This window comes from Ovis aries, chromosome 14 (genome assembly GCF_016772045.2).
Source record: "Ovis aries strain OAR_USU_Benz2616 breed Rambouillet chromosome 14, ARS-UI_Ramb_v3.0, whole genome shotgun sequence".
NCBI classification, from domain to species: domain Eukaryota; kingdom Metazoa; phylum Chordata; class Mammalia; order Artiodactyla; family Bovidae; genus Ovis; species Ovis aries.
Genome location: NC_056067.1, coordinates 65710311 through 65728239, shown reverse-complemented (window position 1 = coordinate 65728239; position 17929 = coordinate 65710311). Strand labels below are relative to the sequence as shown.

The 17929-nt window shown below is 42.9% G+C and overlaps 1 protein-coding gene across 1 annotated transcript; it reads right to left on the bottom strand.

Annotated features, from left to right (window-relative positions):
• Positions 1-2652: 2652 nt before the first annotated feature.
• LOC101110168 (zinc finger protein 211-like) lies at positions 2653-16715 on the bottom strand. Its single transcript, XM_004015460.6, has 3 exons — positions 16457-16715; positions 13855-13981; positions 2653-5564 (listed from the first exon to the last, which is right to left on the bottom strand). The coding sequence occupies exons 1-3, from the start codon at positions 16487-16489 to the stop codon at positions 3940-3942; spliced, it is 1785 nt and encodes a 594-aa protein (XP_004015509.3). The 5' UTR covers positions 16490-16715; the 3' UTR covers positions 2653-3939.
• Positions 16716-17929: the final 1214 nt, after the last annotated feature.

Below are 17929 nucleotides of genomic sequence, written 5' to 3'. Positions count from 1 at the left end.
AAAGGGCAACTTCTGATTTTGTCAGCTCCCACCAGTCTCAGAGGGGCCAGACCTATTGGATCTTTCTGACTTTTAGAGGCAATGTATTCTGCATTGATGACTAAGGCTTATTTATGTCGTCACTCAAAAATCATCCCTTTTGGGGCCTTTATGAGAGAAAAGTCCTAGTCATTCAGATGGCCAACCATTCAACAGATACTTTTTTTTGGCTGTGCCACACAGCATGCAGGATCTTCGTTCCTTCGATCAGGGATCAAACCTGTGCTCCCTGCATTGGGTACGTGGAGTCTTAACCACTGGACCGTGAGGAAAGTTCCTAATAGGCACTTATTTTGGTGCCTCCTGGAGACTCCTTGGTCGAAGCTCTACACACACCTCCTATGCTCTGTAGTCTCTGGGCCCATGATGGCAATAAGCTACCCAGGGTCTTCTGGTACAAAGTGTTGTTTGTTTCAACGTCACGACATGGCGTGTGAGCAACAACTGCTGGATGCTTACTCAACCTTCTGGTAAAGGAAGCCTGAACCTGTGACACTCTGTACCCAGTTACCTTATTTCCTCGGTTATTAAAGCAACACAACACCCAGGAAACTCAGTGTGACAGCAAGGCCTCGATACATGACAGAGCTGTTCCTGGAGCTCTGGTGTTTCCCACTTGCAGGAAGAGGTGGCCTTGGTCCTCAGTCTCTTGCCAAAGGTCACAGTACTGAAGGACAGCTCTCCTCTCCTTGATGCTTGGCTACTTGAGCATACACTTGGGATCAACCAGAAGACTCTTGGGAGTCCTTTGGACTGCAAAGCGATCAAACCAGTAAATCCTAAAGGAAATGAACCCTGAATATTCACTGGAAGGATTGATGCTGAAGCTCCAATACTTTGGCCATTTGATGCAAACAGCTGACTCACTGGAAAAGACCCTCATGCTGGGAAAGACTGAAGGCAAGAGGAGAATGGGGGGTGCAGAGGATGAGATGGTTAGATAGCATCACCAACTCAATGAATAGGAATTTGAGCAAACTCTGGGAGATCGTGGAGGACAGAGGAAGCTGGCATGGGGTGGCAAAGAGTGGAAAATGACTTGGTGACTGAACAAGTTAACAATGGGAGAACGCGCACTTTATTAATAGTAATGCCACCAGTACACGTGTACGTGATGGAGCTCTCTGGAGGGCTCCCTTCAGAATCGATACAGCTCCTCAGTCATGTCTGAAAGATACTCTGTCAGATGTTAGATGCAGATGTATTTGGATTTTCTTAACTGCATGCTATTGTTTGGGTGCCATGATCTGGACTAGTGGGTACACGATCTCTGTCCTTCACAGGCACAAGCAGCAGGTCCAACACATTCACAGCAACAGTATTTCCCCAGACCTTCCCATGATGCCAGAGCCACACACGCCATCCTGATCCTGGTGACTTTCTTTGACTTTTAACTTTCTCTTCCATTTCTAGTTTCTGTTGCTATGATTGTAAATCCAGGCCAGTGACTGATGGACACTGTGCTACTAGCTTCTTTCATGTTTCCCAGCTTCCAGTTCCTTTGTGCTTATCAGCAGTGACACTTGTTTCTCTAAGTTCTTTGCCTTCTGCACCAGAGAAAAATACTTTTCCTACTCTTGTTAAACATCTATAAGTTTTCTCTCATTTTGGCATTTGGATCAATTACTCACTTTGGTTTTTTTTTTTTTTTTTTTTTGCTTTTTAAAATTTTTATTCTTTTAAAATAGGTGATTATTATGTGCAATAAATTCTGCTACATCCTGGGGTAAAATGGTAAGAAGTATATCCCTGCCTTCAATTGCTAAGAGAAAAATTTAAGTTATACGGTAATTAACCTAATTATGCTTCATTATCTAGTAGGATGTCCTGGGAAAATGGAAAGAAACATTAAACTAGGAGATACAATTTTTTTATCATGTGCTTCTTTGCACCACAGGGACACGATCCGCTTTGCTCCCCCACCAGACACCTCCCGATCAGGAATGTTTATGAAATGAAGGAAATTCATCTCAGGTAGGCCACTGGTTCATAATAGCTACAAGCCTGCAAGCCCTTACTGGCATTTTTATTTCTAGTCCCCATGCCCATATCCATGGCCAGAGAGGTCATGGGCAAAGTGACATGGAACATGTGGCTAAGCAGCCAAGTGACTATTTCTTTCTCATATAGCAAAATATACTAGCTTCTCATGTGATACTCAAATGTGTCCTGCTTCTGTGTGAAAGCAAACTGAACAATCAAGAGCTACACATCCTCCACATGGCTGAACACCCCTGGAGGCAATGTTTCTCTTCCTTCATCATCACAGCACCAAGCACCAAGCAACTAGAGGCCACCCCTATAGCATGAAGTCCAAAGTTATTCAAAGCAAGCAATCCTAAATTGTTTACCCCACTCTGCCAGGCCTTTCCCACAGAACCTCAACACAGACAGTGGTCTGAACACTCCCCACTCCTGCCTTATGTCTCAGGACTACCCTGATAACTGTCCCATGTGTTTCCAGGATCTGTGAGCATTACTGTTTTCCTGTTTTTTTCTTGTAGCCACACCTGACTGACCATCTCATAAATAATACAAATCACTTTCATAGATACTCCCTTTATTAAATGTCTGGTGGCTTGCACCATCCAGAAAACACAATCTTAACAATTCTCCATGGAAAATTCACCTTTTATTTTTTAAATTTATTTTTAATTAAAAAAATTACAATAGAAAACAATAAAAATTTTAATTACAGTAGATTTACAATATTATACTAGTTTCAGGTGTACAGCACAGTGACTCAGTATTTTACGGATTATACTCTACCAAATGTTATTATACAATAATGGCTATAATTCTTTATCTGATACAGTATAAACTTGCTGCTGTTTTATAAATAGTTTTTAATCTCTTAATCCCATACACATAATTTGTCCCATCACACTTCTGTCTCTCCTTTGGTAACCATTAGTTTGTTTTCTGTATCTGTGTAGTTGCTAAGTCATGTCCCCCCGTCCATGGGATTCTCTAGGCAAGAATACTGGAGTGAATTGCCATTTCCTCCTCCAAAGGATCACCCTGACCCAGGATTGAACCCACATCTCCTGCACTGGCAGGCAGGTTCTTTATCAGTGAGCCACCAGTGAAGCCCCTAAACCTGAGTTTGCTTCTGTTTTGCATGTGTATTCTTTTGTATTAAGTTGCACATAAGAGATATCATACAGTATCATACAAGTCTCTTCTCCACTCTTGGCTGCCCTAAACCCAGTGCAATGCTGTGGCATGGAGGTGCTGGGAACAGAGCATTACCAGGTAGATAATGGGATCATTCATTCACAGGAAAACCACAAATGTTGCTTTCCAGTGGATAGTCATGACCACTTAGCATGGAGTAGTGTATAAGCAGGACTCTTGAGGGGGGGGCAGGCACAGAGGATGGATTAGGTATTCTTTGAGTTCCCAAAGCTGGATTGGAAGGGAAAGAGGATCACCGTGACCAGACTCCCCTTGTCTTGAAAATAGGAAACCTGACATTGAATCCCAAATATCTGTCCATTGCTGGGAGGTAATAATTAGAAAACTCATCCTCTGTGCCTCAAATCCCTCCCTAGAAACGGTCCATTTGCTGCCTGATGCCTGTACTTATGTCCTCCCACGCTGTTACGACCCCCAACTCCAACACTAGTGCTCTCATTAGCTGCATTCATGAGGCTCCTTCTCCAGTGTGAACTCTGATAACCAAATAGAACTGAGCTACTATTAAGATTCTCCACATTCACTGCACTCAAAAGGCCTTTCTCTAGTGTGAATTCTCTGATGATCAAGAAGATTGGACTTATTAATAAAAAGATTTCCCACATTCACTGCACTCATAAGTCCTTTCTCCACTGTTAACTCTGATGATACCAAAGGCCAGAGCTAGCAGATTTCCCACATTCACTGAACTCAAAGTTCTTCTCAATGGTGAACTTTCTGATGATACCGAAGGCCATAGCTAGCAGTAAAAGATTTCCCACATTCATTGCACTCATAAGGTTTTTCTCCACTGTGAACTCTCTGGTGATACCGAAGGCTAGAGCTAGCAGTAAAAGATTTCCCACATTCACTGCACTTATAAGGTTTTTCTCCACTGTGAACTCTCTGATGATACCGAAGGCCATAGCCAGCAGTAAAAGATTTCCCACATTCACTGCACTCATAAGGCCTTTTTCCGTTGTGAACTCTCTGATGACGAAGAAGGCTCGAACTGCTAGTAAAACATTTTCCACATTCACTGCACTTATAAGGCCTTTCTTCAGTGTGAACTCTCTGATGATTACGAAGGCTCAACCTAACAATGAAAGATTTCCCACATTCACTGCACTCATGAGGCCTTTCTCCACTGTGAATTCTCTGATGATACCAAAGGCTAGAGCTAGCAGTAAAAGATTTCCCACATTCACTGCACTCATAGGGCCTTTCTCCAGTGTGGATTTTCCTACTGGAACTGAGGTGGTGCATTTGATTAAAGGATGTCCCATAGTCACTGCCCTTATACAGCACTTCCCTGTTGTGAACTTTCTGATGATATCGGATGCCAGCCAGAGTTATAAAAGATTTCCCACATACATTACAGGTATAAGGCCTTTCTCCTTTGTGAATTCTCTGATGTCTATGGAAATTGGAGTTGTTGATAAAAGATTTCCCACATTCATTGCACTTATAAGGCCTTTCTCCAGTGTGAATTCTTTGATGTACATAGAAAGAGGATTGATGGGTAAAACATTTTCCACACTGAGTGCATTCATATGGCCTTTCTCCGGTATGAATTCTCTGATGTCCAATGAAACGGTTCTTATAGGTAAAAGATTTATCACATTTCTTGCACTGATAAGGCCTTTCTCCAGTGTGGATTCGCCTATGAATCCTGAGATACTTTCTTTGGCCAAAGGATTTCCCACATTCAGTGCACTCGGAAGACCTTTCTCTAACGTGACCTTTCTGGTGCTGAACATGGTTACTTTTGTGAGTGCCACCTGTGAACTCACAAGACTGTTCACTAGTGAGGACTCTCTCATCTTGAACAAGTACGTCTGTGCGGCTGGAGGCTTTCTTGCCTTCTCCCGAGCTCTGATGACTTTTTCCACTGTGAAAAACAGCTTCACAGTCCTTACTGTTGTTTTGTTGATTCCTGGTGTTTTGGGCCTGTGGCTGAATTCCCATGTTGGCCACGAATTCCTTCCCAATCTCACTGTATGGGGAGAGACTTCCTGATGCATGCATTGTGCAGCTCTTGAAAAATGAGAGTTTCCCCGTAATATGTTGTAAAAGAGTCTCTCTCATGTGTTGCTTCTGGTGCTGCTGAATGTCTGCAGTGAAACAGAACTGTTTTCCATGTGCCCCACATGTGTTTGCTTTCTGTCCACTATTTGTTCCCTGCTCTTCAGTCAAATGCAAAATGTTTTTCAAGACCAGGATGCATATCTTACAGGGCTGGACCTTCTCAGCAGACGAATCTGTCCTGGGAGTCCCAATCTGTGACACTCCTGCAGATTTGCTCTGTTCAAAAGGGGTCTCTTCATCCCCAACTCCAGGCCAAGAACCTGAAAACAACAGTGAAGTCCATATGGACTTTAGTACAGGGAAATGCCACCGTTACAACTGTACATCTGACACTTGGAAGAACAAGTCCACAAGACTGTGTTCAGGAAATGGAGTTGGGGTCAGACTGAGGAAGCAGCTGCTCTGTGTTACAGGGCTTTAAGGTTACAGAACAGATGAGGTCTCAGCAAACACAGGACACAAGGATTGGGTATGGAGCAAGGGTGAAAGGCCTTTTCTACAGTTCACTCTTATCAATAGCTTCTGCCTGGACCACAACTGCTAGTGACCTTTTCTCTGCAGAACTGTATGTCCAGGCCTCAGAAAATCTGACAGGAACAGGTATCTGGTGTTTAAGGAATATTAAGGGATACTCCTGTGTTTCAGGACATAAACAGTGTCAGAAAATACTCTGGAGGAAACACTGTGAAGACCAATAAAATAAATGGTTTAGAGAGGCGGTAGGGAATTAATCCTAGGCTGGAGTCAGAATAAAAATGAGAAGTAGGACTTCCCCGGTGCCACACTGGGTAAGAATCCAGCTGCCAACTGAAGGGACATGGATTGGAGGCTGGGTCTGCAATGATTTCACATGCTGTGGAGCAACCAATACCGTGCACAGCTACTGAGCCTGTGTGCTACAACTACGGAAGCTTGCAGGCCTAGAGCCCATGCTCTGCAATGAGAGAAGCCACCACAATGAGAAGCCCGCCTACCACAACAAAGAGTAGCCCACACTCGCCACAACTATAGACAGCCCTTGCAAAGCAATGAAGATCCAGCCAAAATTAAAATAAATGGATAAATAGTGAGAAGTAGAAGAAATTGTAAGCTGGTAGTGTCAAGAATGAAGAAAAGTCTATAGAAATGACTTGTGGCCACTGGCAATCACACTAAAGGCACCAGTCAAACAGGCTGGGTTCCTGAAATGACTTGAACACAGACCTGACATGAAGCTATCTCAGCTGCCATTCAACTTGGCCAGGCTACCTGAGAGTGCTTTGTGCTGAGACCAGAATCATGTCCATCCTGCAAATCATGAAGGACTGTCCACTCTCAGTTCAACAACTACATGGAAGGCAAATGATACAACTCTTAATAGAAGAGCAGGTCAGGTGAGTGGCCAACACCAGCCCAGAAGAACTCAGCACACAAACAGGGACAATATTTAAACACAGCAAAAGACACTCTGATGGGGCCAGATGAAAGGATGTACAGCAGATGGCATACAAAATGTTAGGCTTCCATCTCCTCACCTTAACAATAACTGTGCTGACAGAATCCAATGGTAGCTCTTGGAACTCGAATCTATTGAAGATCTGCAGTTTCCCAAGTTAAATTTATTTCAGTCAAGTTCAGTTCTTAGCCTCTGGAGCTACCCATTCCTCAACCCAAAGTGCCATGGCAGGCTACTGTGTACATGTTTCTAGAGCAGACTGTACATACTTTTCATGAGCCAGCATGGAAAATAAGGACCTAGTTAGTCCTCCAAATGTCAGTGATCTATAGTCTGACTGCTGGCTGCTGCTCCTGAATGCATGTGAGTAATACGGAGGAGGACACCCATTGCTGTAAATGGTACCACTGATACACAAATCTCTTCCCCCTCTGGCTGAAGATTTTAAGGGCCAGTGTCTCACCTCCTGTTCTTCATTTTTCTGTTTTTCCCTTTTGAGAGTGAAACATTTGAGGACTAAGGCAATCAAAAGCAAACACTGGGCTTCCCTGGTGGCTCAGTGGTGAAGAATCTGCCTGTCAGTGCAGGAGACACAGGTTTAATCTCCCGTCTGGGAAGATCCCACATGCTGTGGAGCAACTACGTGCATGTGCCACAACTACTGAGCCTGTGCTCTAGAGCCTGGGAGCCACAACTACTGAGCCCATGTGCCACAATTGCTGAAGCCCACATACCCTTGAGCCCGTGCTCTGCAACGAGAAGCCAGAGCAATGAGAAGCCTGTGCACTACTAGAGCATAGCCCCTGCTCACAACAACTAGAGAAAAGCCTGTGTGTCAGCAAAGACCCCACACAGACAAGAAATGAACAATAATAAAGAAAATCATACAAGACAACCACTTATATTGTGGAATTTTAAGTCATGGTGCACCCCCAAGGAAAGGCACACTGAAAAGCCTGTCAGTTTACATCTCATGTCAATATACAGGAAAAAAACACCCTAAACACATCAAAAACAAGGAGAACCGCCCCTCCCCCCACCGCCCAGCAAACCCTGGTTAATGGCAAGCACAGTATTTCCAGAGTTACAATCATAAGATGCCAACGTTCAGTTTTCAACAACAAAAACTCACAAGGCATACAAAGAAGGAAAGGACAATAACAGTCAACAGCCACTGTAACTTATGAAAAGGTACAAAAAGAATAGATGGTAACCGTGCTTAGTTGCTCACTCATGTCCAACTCTTTGCAACCCTATGGACTGTAGCCTGCCAGGCTCCTATGTCCATGGGGATTCTCCGGGCAAGAATACTGGAGTGGGTTGCCACACTCTCCTCCAGGGGATCTTTCTAACCCAGGGATCAAACCCAGGTCTCCCACATTGCAGGTGGATTCTTTACTGTCTGTGCCACCAGTAGAGCCTATAGTGACTAGAAGAAGATTTGTCTGAAAAAGATGTTCAAATTGGTAAACAAATGAACCCCCCCCAAAATTTTAAGCTGCCTCAACAAAATGGAACCATAAAGATACAGCAAGTTGTTTTGCCTTTTTTTTTTTTTTTTGATAGTTAAGTATTTTTAAAAAAAGAAACTTGGGAGCTGGAAAGTACAACTGCTGTAGTGAAAAAAAATCACTAGAGAAATTCAATGCAGAAAAACATCCTAGATTTGAGGCAAGATATGAACGTAAACATCCAAGAACATAAATGAACTTCAAGCAGAATAAACAAGAAGACCCACATTGTGGCACATTATAATCAAACTGCTGAAACTCAGAGAATCTTGAAATCAGTGAGAGAAGTGACTCATCACAGACAAGGGGTCTCAAACAATATCATTAGCAGATTTCTCATGGGAAATCTGAGAAGGCCAGAAGACAGTGGGCTGATATGTTCAGATGGCTGAAGGAAAAAAATCTGCCAACCAAGATTCTTTCAAAAATGAAGGAGAAATTAGCATATTCTCAGGTAAACAAAAGATGTGGAAGTTTAAGAAATGCTAAGATTGAACCGAAAAGACACTAAGGAGTAAAATGATAAAGATAAAACTTACAGAAGCAGCAAAAAGATTTGTTTTTTGGCCTGCCAGCACAGCTCTTAGTATTTTAGTTCCAGACCATGGATTGAACCCAGGCCCATGGCAGTGAGACTGCAGAGTCCTAACCACTGGACCACTAGGGAATTCCCAGAAAGTTTTAAAATGTTATTGATGGTAAGCTGGTATAAATTAAAATTAGTATGCTCTAGCTTTAGGATATTAAATGTAATCCCCATGGTAAATACAAAAAAAAAAAAAAAGAAGTTGTTTTATAATGTACACAAAGGAAATGAAAAGGGAATTAAGATATTTCACTACAAAAAAAAAAAAATCAACTAAACACAAAAAGAGAAAATAACAAAAAGGAAGGAATGACAAAGCTCCAAGGCTTATACAGAAAACAAAGAGCAAGACGAAAAAAATAATCTCATCAATAATTGCTCTAAAGTAAATAGATTAACCTCTCAGAGCAAAACACAGACTGGCAGAATAGATTACAATCCAGGAAACTCCCTGGCACTCCAATGGTTAGGATTCCGCAGTTTTACTGCTGAGGGCATGGATTCAATCCCTGATCATGGAAGGAAGAATTCACAGGCTGTGTGGCATAATCCAAGACGACGATGACAACAACTATATGCTGTCGACAAAACACAAGTTGAAATTGAAAGGTAGATAAAGATATTTCGTGCAAATAGTAACAAAAAGCACACAGGAGTAGCTATAAATCATACCAAACAATAAGGATTTTAAATCTAAAAAGACTACGAAGGACATACATTTTGGGAATTCAGTGTAAGATGATGCAATAAGTATAAATAGTCACACACTCAATAGTAGATCACTGAAATACATGAAGCAAAAACTGACAATCAAGAGGAGAAACAGACAGTTCTACAACAATATTTGGAAATTTCAATACTCTACTCTCAGTAATGGATAGGAAAAATAGATTTAATTAGATAAAGTTTATACCAACTATCCTCTCTAACCACAACAGAATTAAGATCCATAACATGGCATATGGAAAACTGAAATATCTACAAATTTCTGGAAATAAATAGCTTCAAGAAAATAATCACAAGGGAAATTAGACAATATTTAAGAGACCAATGTAAACAAAACGCCACATACTAAAACTACAGGATTCAGCAAAGGCAGTACTAAGGAGAAAATTTACAGCAATAAATGCTAATATTAAAAAGAGAAATATCATAATCTTTACAACTTGATGAACTACAAAAAACAACAACAACAAAACACATGTTAAATAGACAAAGCATTATGAAAAACAAAATGATAGAGATCAGACAAATAAAATAGCCAGAACATTCTGTTCTTCTTAATAAGGTAACTGACAAGAAAAACAAGTGCTCAATTCCAGCCCTCTCTACACATGGCTGTCCCACCTAATGGAAGGAAAATAAACTGAAAGTAACTTGTGAACTTCACAGGGCAGACACACAAGCTCATTAAAAGACTGCTAAGTAAACATGCTAAGAACGCTTCCAGTACTGTGCAGGCTTCCCTTCTCCACATCTTACCAACACATTCATCACACTGGAAATACAAAACAAGTTTGATATATATGCTGATTAATGTTTGGTAGAGTTGGGAGTTTGGGACAAGTGAAGAGGAACTAAAGTGAAAGTGAAGAGGAGAGTGAAAAAGTTGCCTTAAAGCTCAACATTCAGAAAATGAGGATCATGGCATCCGGTCCCATCACTTCATCGGAAATAGATGGGGAAACAGTAGAAACAGTGTCAGACTTTATTTTTGGAGGCTCCAAAATCACTGCAGATGGTGAATGCAGCTATGAAATTAAAAGACGCTTACTCCTTGGAAGAGAAGTTATGACCAACCTAGATAGCATACTCAAAAGCAGCAACATTACTTTGCCGACTAAGGTCCGTCTAGTCAAGGCTATGGTTTTTCCAGTAGTCATGTATGGATGTGAGAGTTGGACTGTGAAGAAGGCTGAGCACCGAAGAATTGATGCTTTTGAACTGTGGTGTTGGAGAAGACTCTTGAGAGTCCCTTGGACTGCAAGGAGATCCAACCAGTCCATTCTGAAGGAGATCAACCCTGGGTGTTCTTTGGAAGGACTGAAGCTAAAGCTGAAACTTCGGCCACCTCATGTGAAGAGTTGACTCATTGGAAAAAACTCTGACGCTGAGAGGGATTGGGGGCAGGAGGAGAAGGGTACGACAGAGGATGAGATGGCTGGATGGTATCATGGACTCGATGGACATGAGTCTAAGTGAACTCCGGGAGTTGGTGATGGACAGGGAGGCCTGGTGTGCTGTGATTCATGGGGTCGCAAAGAGTCGGACACGACTGAGTGACTGAACTGAAGGACAAGAAGTCTGCCATGCTGCAGTTCATGAGGTCGCAAAGACTTGGACATTTGAGAAATGGAAATTCAAAGAAAGAACTCAAAATTCTAGAAGTCAAAAAGACTATAACAGACGTGAAGAATGAATATGATGGGCTTATTGATATACTGGACACAGCTTAGGAAAGAATCTCTGTGCTTGATGTTCTCTTTGTAGAAACTTCCAAAACTGAAAAGCAAAGAGAAAAACGAAAGAAAGAAATGCAAATCAAAACTACAATGAGGTACCACCTCACACCAGGCAGAATGCCATTATTAAGAAGTCTAGAGGGGCGTCCCTGGTGGTCCAATGGCTAAGACTCCATGCTCCCTTGCTTACCAAAAAAAGAAAAGAAAACTTCATGCTCTCAATGCAGGGGGCCCAGATCCCATCCCTGGTTAGGGAATTAAGATTCCACAAGCTCGAGATAAGAGTTTGCATGTAGCACCTAAAAGCTCCCAGGTGTCCCAATTAAGACTCAGAATAGCCAAATAGTTACATACACACATATTAAAAACAAAAGTCTACAAATAAATGCTGTTGGTGCAGCCATTATGCAAAACAGTATAGATGTTCCTCATAAAGTTAAAAGTAATGTTGCCATGATCCAGCAGTTTAACTCCTGGGCATATATCCAGCCAAAAATTTTAATTCAAAAAGATATAGACTCCTATGTTCACAGCAGTTGAAACAGGCTCATGAGGATAAAAACAGAGAACACAAATTAATAACACAAAAAATTCAAACATCACTGTAGATACCATGGAGATTAACAGAATAATAATGAAAAATATGAGCAATCTTCAACCCCATGAATTTGATCACCTAGATGCAAGGGATCAATTCCCTGAAAGATAGTCTACCAAAACTCACACAATAGATAATCTGAATAGGTCTGCGTCAATTAAAGAAAATGAATCAGGGGGCCTCACTGGGGTTCCAGTGGTTAAGCTCTGGGCTTCCACTGCATGGGGCTTGCATTCAATTCCTGGTCAGGGCCTAAGATTTATCATGCTATGCAGTGTGGCCAAAAAGAAAATTCTTCCAAACATGTAATGAAAGAATGTATTATACAATTCTCTACAATCTCTTTCAGAAGATACAAACAAAGGGAATAGCTCCCAACTCATTCTTTGAGGCCAGTATTACTTTAATACCAAACCAAAAACATTAAAAGAAAACTACAGAATAATATGTCTCATGAACATAGACACAAAAAACAACTTTTAAAAATCGATTAAAAAACTATATAAAAAGAATTATATACCATGACCAACTGAGCAAGTGAAACTGGTTTAACACTTGAAAGTCAGTTAACCTATCAATACTTAAGATATCAATACTTAAAAGATTGGTATCCAGTTATGTAAGTTCTTATATTTTGGAATATTTACCCCTTAAATATATGCTTGCAAATATTTTCTCCCATTAGGTAGGTTACCCTTTGATTTTGTTGAGCTTCTTTTGCTGTTTAGAAGCTTTTTAGTTTAATTAGGAGAAGGTATACTTATTGGGAAGGAAGTAAAATTGTCTTCACTCTCAGATGACATGATCAGGTATGTCGAAAACACCAAATATAGACACCCTGCCAAAAATATCCTAGAACAAAAAGTAATTACAGGCCACTCTTGCCTTCTGAGATGGCCCACATTCTGGGTGTATCTCTGTAAATAAGCCTGCTTTCACTAAAAAACAACAAAGTTTTCAGGATACAAAATTACAATATAAAAACCAATCACTGACCTACATAACAGCCCCACAAGAAACTGAAATTTGAGGCTAAAAACTAAATACCATGTACATTAGTACAAAAAAAAAGAGAAAAAGAAAGTGGTATTTAGTTATAAATCTACCAAGACATGTACAAAGGGCAAAAGCTTCAAAATGTTGGATTTGGGCATGATTTCTTGTCTATGACAACAAAAGCACAGGCAACAAAAGAATAAATGAGATACTGAACCTCAAAAAAAAAAAGCATTTTTGTTTGCTTCATACCTTTAATATAATGTCATCTGTCAATTATACCTCAAGAAAGGTATGGGGGAAAAGGAAAAAACTGACCTACTGCACATCACAGGGAACTATAAACATAGTAAAAAGGCAACCACAGAGTACAACAAGGAATTAATATCCAGAATATATGGATGAAGTCTAGAACTCAACAACTAAAAAACCAATCTGATGAAAAAAATGGGAAAAGGACCTGAATAGACATTTTTGAAAGATATACACGGGAATTCCCTGACAGTAGAGTGGTTAAGACTCTACACATTCACAGCCATTAGGCCCAGGTCCAATCCCTGGTCAGAGAACTAAGATCCCAAAAGTCAACACGGCTTGGACCAAAAAAAAAAAAAAAAGATACAGAAATGGCCAATAAGCACACCATAAGGGAAATGCAATGGAAATGGTAAAGATATACCACTACACATCCATTAGATGGTAATCATCAAAAGACAGAAATTAAAGCTGCAGGCATGTATGCAGGGAAACTGGAACCTTGAAAAAGGTTGTGGGAAGAATAGCTCACCATCTGTTTAGTAGTGCCCATGTCAGTGACAACACTCTTCTGTACAGACAGGCACAAATAAATATCAGATACATGGTAACCACGGTCCACATGTAAGAAAGACAGAGCTGTCCCTGGGGAAAAGAAGAAAGGCAGGGCCTAGCTCAAGAGGATAGAGGAGGGAGTGGGGCCTTACCCAGCATGCATACAAGCGCAAAGTTCTCCAACATGACATCAAGGTACAGCTGTATCTGAGCCTCATCAAGAAGACACCATTCTTCCTGGGAGAAGTACACGGCCACATCCTCAAAGGTCACACGGCTCTGGTGTAACAGGGACAAATAAAATCATGAACAGTCTCACATTTTCCATCTTCTCACACATCTTCCCTACTGTCCAACCTGATGGAGTCTCCTGATAGCTGGGGAAGAAAAACTCCCTCCTCTGTTCTGAACTTCCTGTTGCCTCTGGAACACACAGGCATTTAATTTCAAGCTGAAATTCTGCTCTTCCTTGTTGTTTATTCCCACCAGAAAAAAAAGACCTGTACTTACCTTAACCAGCTTAGCCTTACCTCAAAGCACTTCGACATACTGGTATGGGTTTCAATGTTCCATTAATTCCTCCATAGAACCAGTGTGCACTCACTACCCCAGGCACAGGGTTGCCAAGGTCCCCAAACCGAAGTGTTGGGAAAATGGCAGGTTAAGAGCCCCAAGACCCTCCTCAAATACAGAAAATGTGTACATGAGAGTGTGCACAAGTAAGGGGCTGGGACAACCTCCATTTACTAAATGTTCTTCTGCAGCTGTGGCAATCTGTGGGAACATGCAGACCACAGAGGAAAGTGACCAGGGCAGTGCTCCAGCGGCTCAGGACTTGCCAGGGCAGCTACCTGGTACCAGAGCCAGATAACCTCAGGCTGACTGGCTAACATCTACTCTATGACTCCATCCCCAGTACTACCTTTCATCAGCTGTGAACTCTGAGAAGCCATACTTTCTATTGCTCAAATCCTCATCAACTCCTACAGACTTTTCTTCCACTGAACAGGCCTTGGAGAACTTTTAAAAGCCCAGAGATCATGTGCTTCCTTAACTCAAGACTCTCCAGAACTCCCAGTGCCCTAAGAAGAAAGGTACAACCTCTCATCTGCCACTCCACTTGCAGCCTGGCCTCAAACTTTTTTTTTTTTTTGAAGAAACATGATGGACTCCAGGTTCCCCAATGTTGCTGGTTCAGTTGCATCTCCAAGCCTCACCCACACCACCTGTGGTCAGAAAGAGGGACACCACCCTTTAAGGCCTCACTGCGGCTGGGTCAGGCATATGAGATAAAGTGTGAAAAATGGGACATTTCCTGCCATATCGGTAAACAAAAAAGATGTCACAGTGATCAGCGATTGCAGCCCTCCAGTGTGAGCCAGTGAGCCCTAAGGGAATTCAGGAAGGAGAATACCTGCCATTTAGCAGCCAGCAGACTACAGTCACTCCTATGCTGAGTCCTGAGAAACTCAGGATATGAAAACACAGGATACTGGCCCCAGATACCAGAGGTGCATATCAAAGGAGTTGTGGAGCCCTATGCTGAGATGATAGGACAATATCTCCATAATTAGCCAAGCTCCAGAGCAACCACTGTCATGTTTGTTATGAGCCGTTCTGTTCCTAACCAGCCAGATCCAGCCTCCAAATGATAATATACAGAATCCTGACTATTGACCTAACATCACCCCTGTCCACAGGGATTTTCTTTTCCTTGAGGCTGTAGTTGACAAGCCCTTGAGCCACCCACTGTTCCAACAGTCTCCTGGTGGCTCTCCCTGGTCAGTTAGGAAGTCCGCCCTCTGTCTTTTCAGCACTCCTCACTACCTCTCCTCTTTGTTCTCAAATTCGCACTAGTCTAAAATGCTTTGTGTCTGGAAATTCTTTTTTCCACTAGACCTCAGACTGCCACGACAGAAATTACTTCAGTGAGCCCAGACTCTCACATCTTTCCATACACAGAAAAGTGCTTAATTCTTTAACTTGGGTTATCTGACTTTCCTTAATAATAATCTTTTGATGTTCAAACACCTGCCCTTTGTTGCAAAACCTATATATACGCTGGCTTTGTTAGGGAAAGCACACTGTGACTGAAATCACCTGCCCTGGCCAGGTACCATAGTAACTATTTGCATGAGTTGTTTTACAACAGGAGGTCCTGGTAAGGAACACTGGAACTAATAAGCCACCACCAACAGGGAGAGATCAGGAAAGGTAAAAAAGTGACACCAGGTGTCCAACCACCTCCCAGAATCCTCCTCACTGGCATCCATCTTGGCTGAACAAGGTGTGCACCACCCAGGACTCTGAGTCAGAATGATTGGCTAAAGACAACTAAAGCTAATCCCCTCACCATAAAACTCCAGACTGCAACCCACGTGGCAGAGCAGTTCTCCTGGGTTCCCTTACCCTACTGCTCTCTGACCCAGAGCCCGTCCCCAATAAAATCTCTTGCTTTGCCAGCACAAGTGTCTCCTCGAACAGTTCACTTCCGAGTGTTACACAGAGCCCACTTTCGGGCCCTGGAGGGGGTCCCCCTTCCTGCAACAGTTTCTCCCTTCACCTCCCAGGGTTCCTTGAGATGTTTCTTGAGCTGGAAATCCTAAAAATCCACACGGAATAAGATATAACTCAACTTCTGAGTTATACATTTTTTAAGGCGACAAACAACGTGAGCAGAAACCTGCTCACCTGGGGTGTTCACATTCTGGTGGGGAAACGGGCAGCGGAGAACCGGGAACTCACTGCACTCACCTGACCGGGGTCCTTCAGGGCAGGCACCGCCATCAGAGCTTCCTTCCACAGAGCGGTGCGGCGACCATCCACTGGTCAGGTCGGACTTGGCGCGGACACACCCTGCAGGCGGCAGTGTCCCCAGCTCCTACGCCGTCCCCTATGCAGTGCCTTCGAAGACGCCCCTTGCGCTCTCTCGGCCTGTAACAAGCCTCCCAAAATCGCACGCTCAGACCTTCCGTCTGGCTCCACAGACTTGAGAGAAATCAAAATGTCCGCCAGGAAGACACCGGGAGCCCCTCCCCGGAAACGCTTCCTTTGTGTATTTTCATTGGATAAACGTCACTGCTCCGTAGCGCAACACTTCTGGGTAATGTAGTTCTCAGGCCTCAATGAAGACTGGGCCACACCTGAAACATTGGGGCAGAAAAACCCAAGATGAATTGCCAAGAGAGCGGAGAAGTGACCTCTAGGGCTGGAGAAGGAATCCATCCTTCCTAAGGGAGAGGGGGAACCATTAGAACATGTAGCCTTTTTGTCGTTAGGCACAGATCTGATTGTCGTTGAAACTGTGGATCTGGTCAGAAACTCTGCAGTGAGATGTTGGGAGGGAGGTGAGGTGCCAAAGGCGGAAGTGGAGGTTTTGTTCGTACTGTACACGGTCTCAGACTTCACCATTGGCGGGGAATAACCGTGCGGGATCCGACCGAGTCGTCCTACTGTCGCCATTCAGGTCCCTGCACAGACTCCGATGGCGGTAGTTGAGCTGACGGCCCCACCTCAGGTTAATGCTGCATGCTCAGGGTTCTCCCCTGCCTGTGTCAGCACCATAATAGGAATACCTCGAGTGAGAGGCGTCTGCTCACATTGCTTTATTTTGCACCGTTTGTCCAGGACAGTGAGGCCTTCAGAAGTGGTGTTCCTATTTCTGAGCACCACTGCTGCGTGGGTGAGGCTTGGAGATGGAACTGCAGCAGGAACATCTGGAATCCTGAGTTCATCCTGCTTCTGCAAGTCACATTTGAGGCCAGGCTGCACATGGAGTGGCAGATGAGAGGTTGTACTTTTTTTCTCAGGGCCGTGGGAGTGGAGGAGTGTTTTGAGTAGAGGAAGGACACGATCTAAGTTAGGTGTTGAAAAACTCTGGAAAACCTGTTCAGTGGAAGAAAAGTCTGTAAGAAGTGATGAGGAATTTGAGGGAGAGGGAAGTTGTGGCTTTTTCAAGGTCACAACTGATAAGCAATAGCACTGAGGACAGAGGAATGGAGGAGATGTTAGCCAGTCAACGTGAGGTTGTTGCCAGAATCTTGGCTCTGGGCACCAATGCCAAATAGAAATGCTGTAACAGAGTTATGGCAACGTCAGCTACAAACTGGCACTTGCAAGAGCATTTGGTGGGCTTCACAGGTGGTGCTAGTGATAAAGAACCTGTTGGCCAATGCAGGAGATGCAAGGGACAAACATTTGATCCTTGGGTGAGGAAGATTCCCTAGA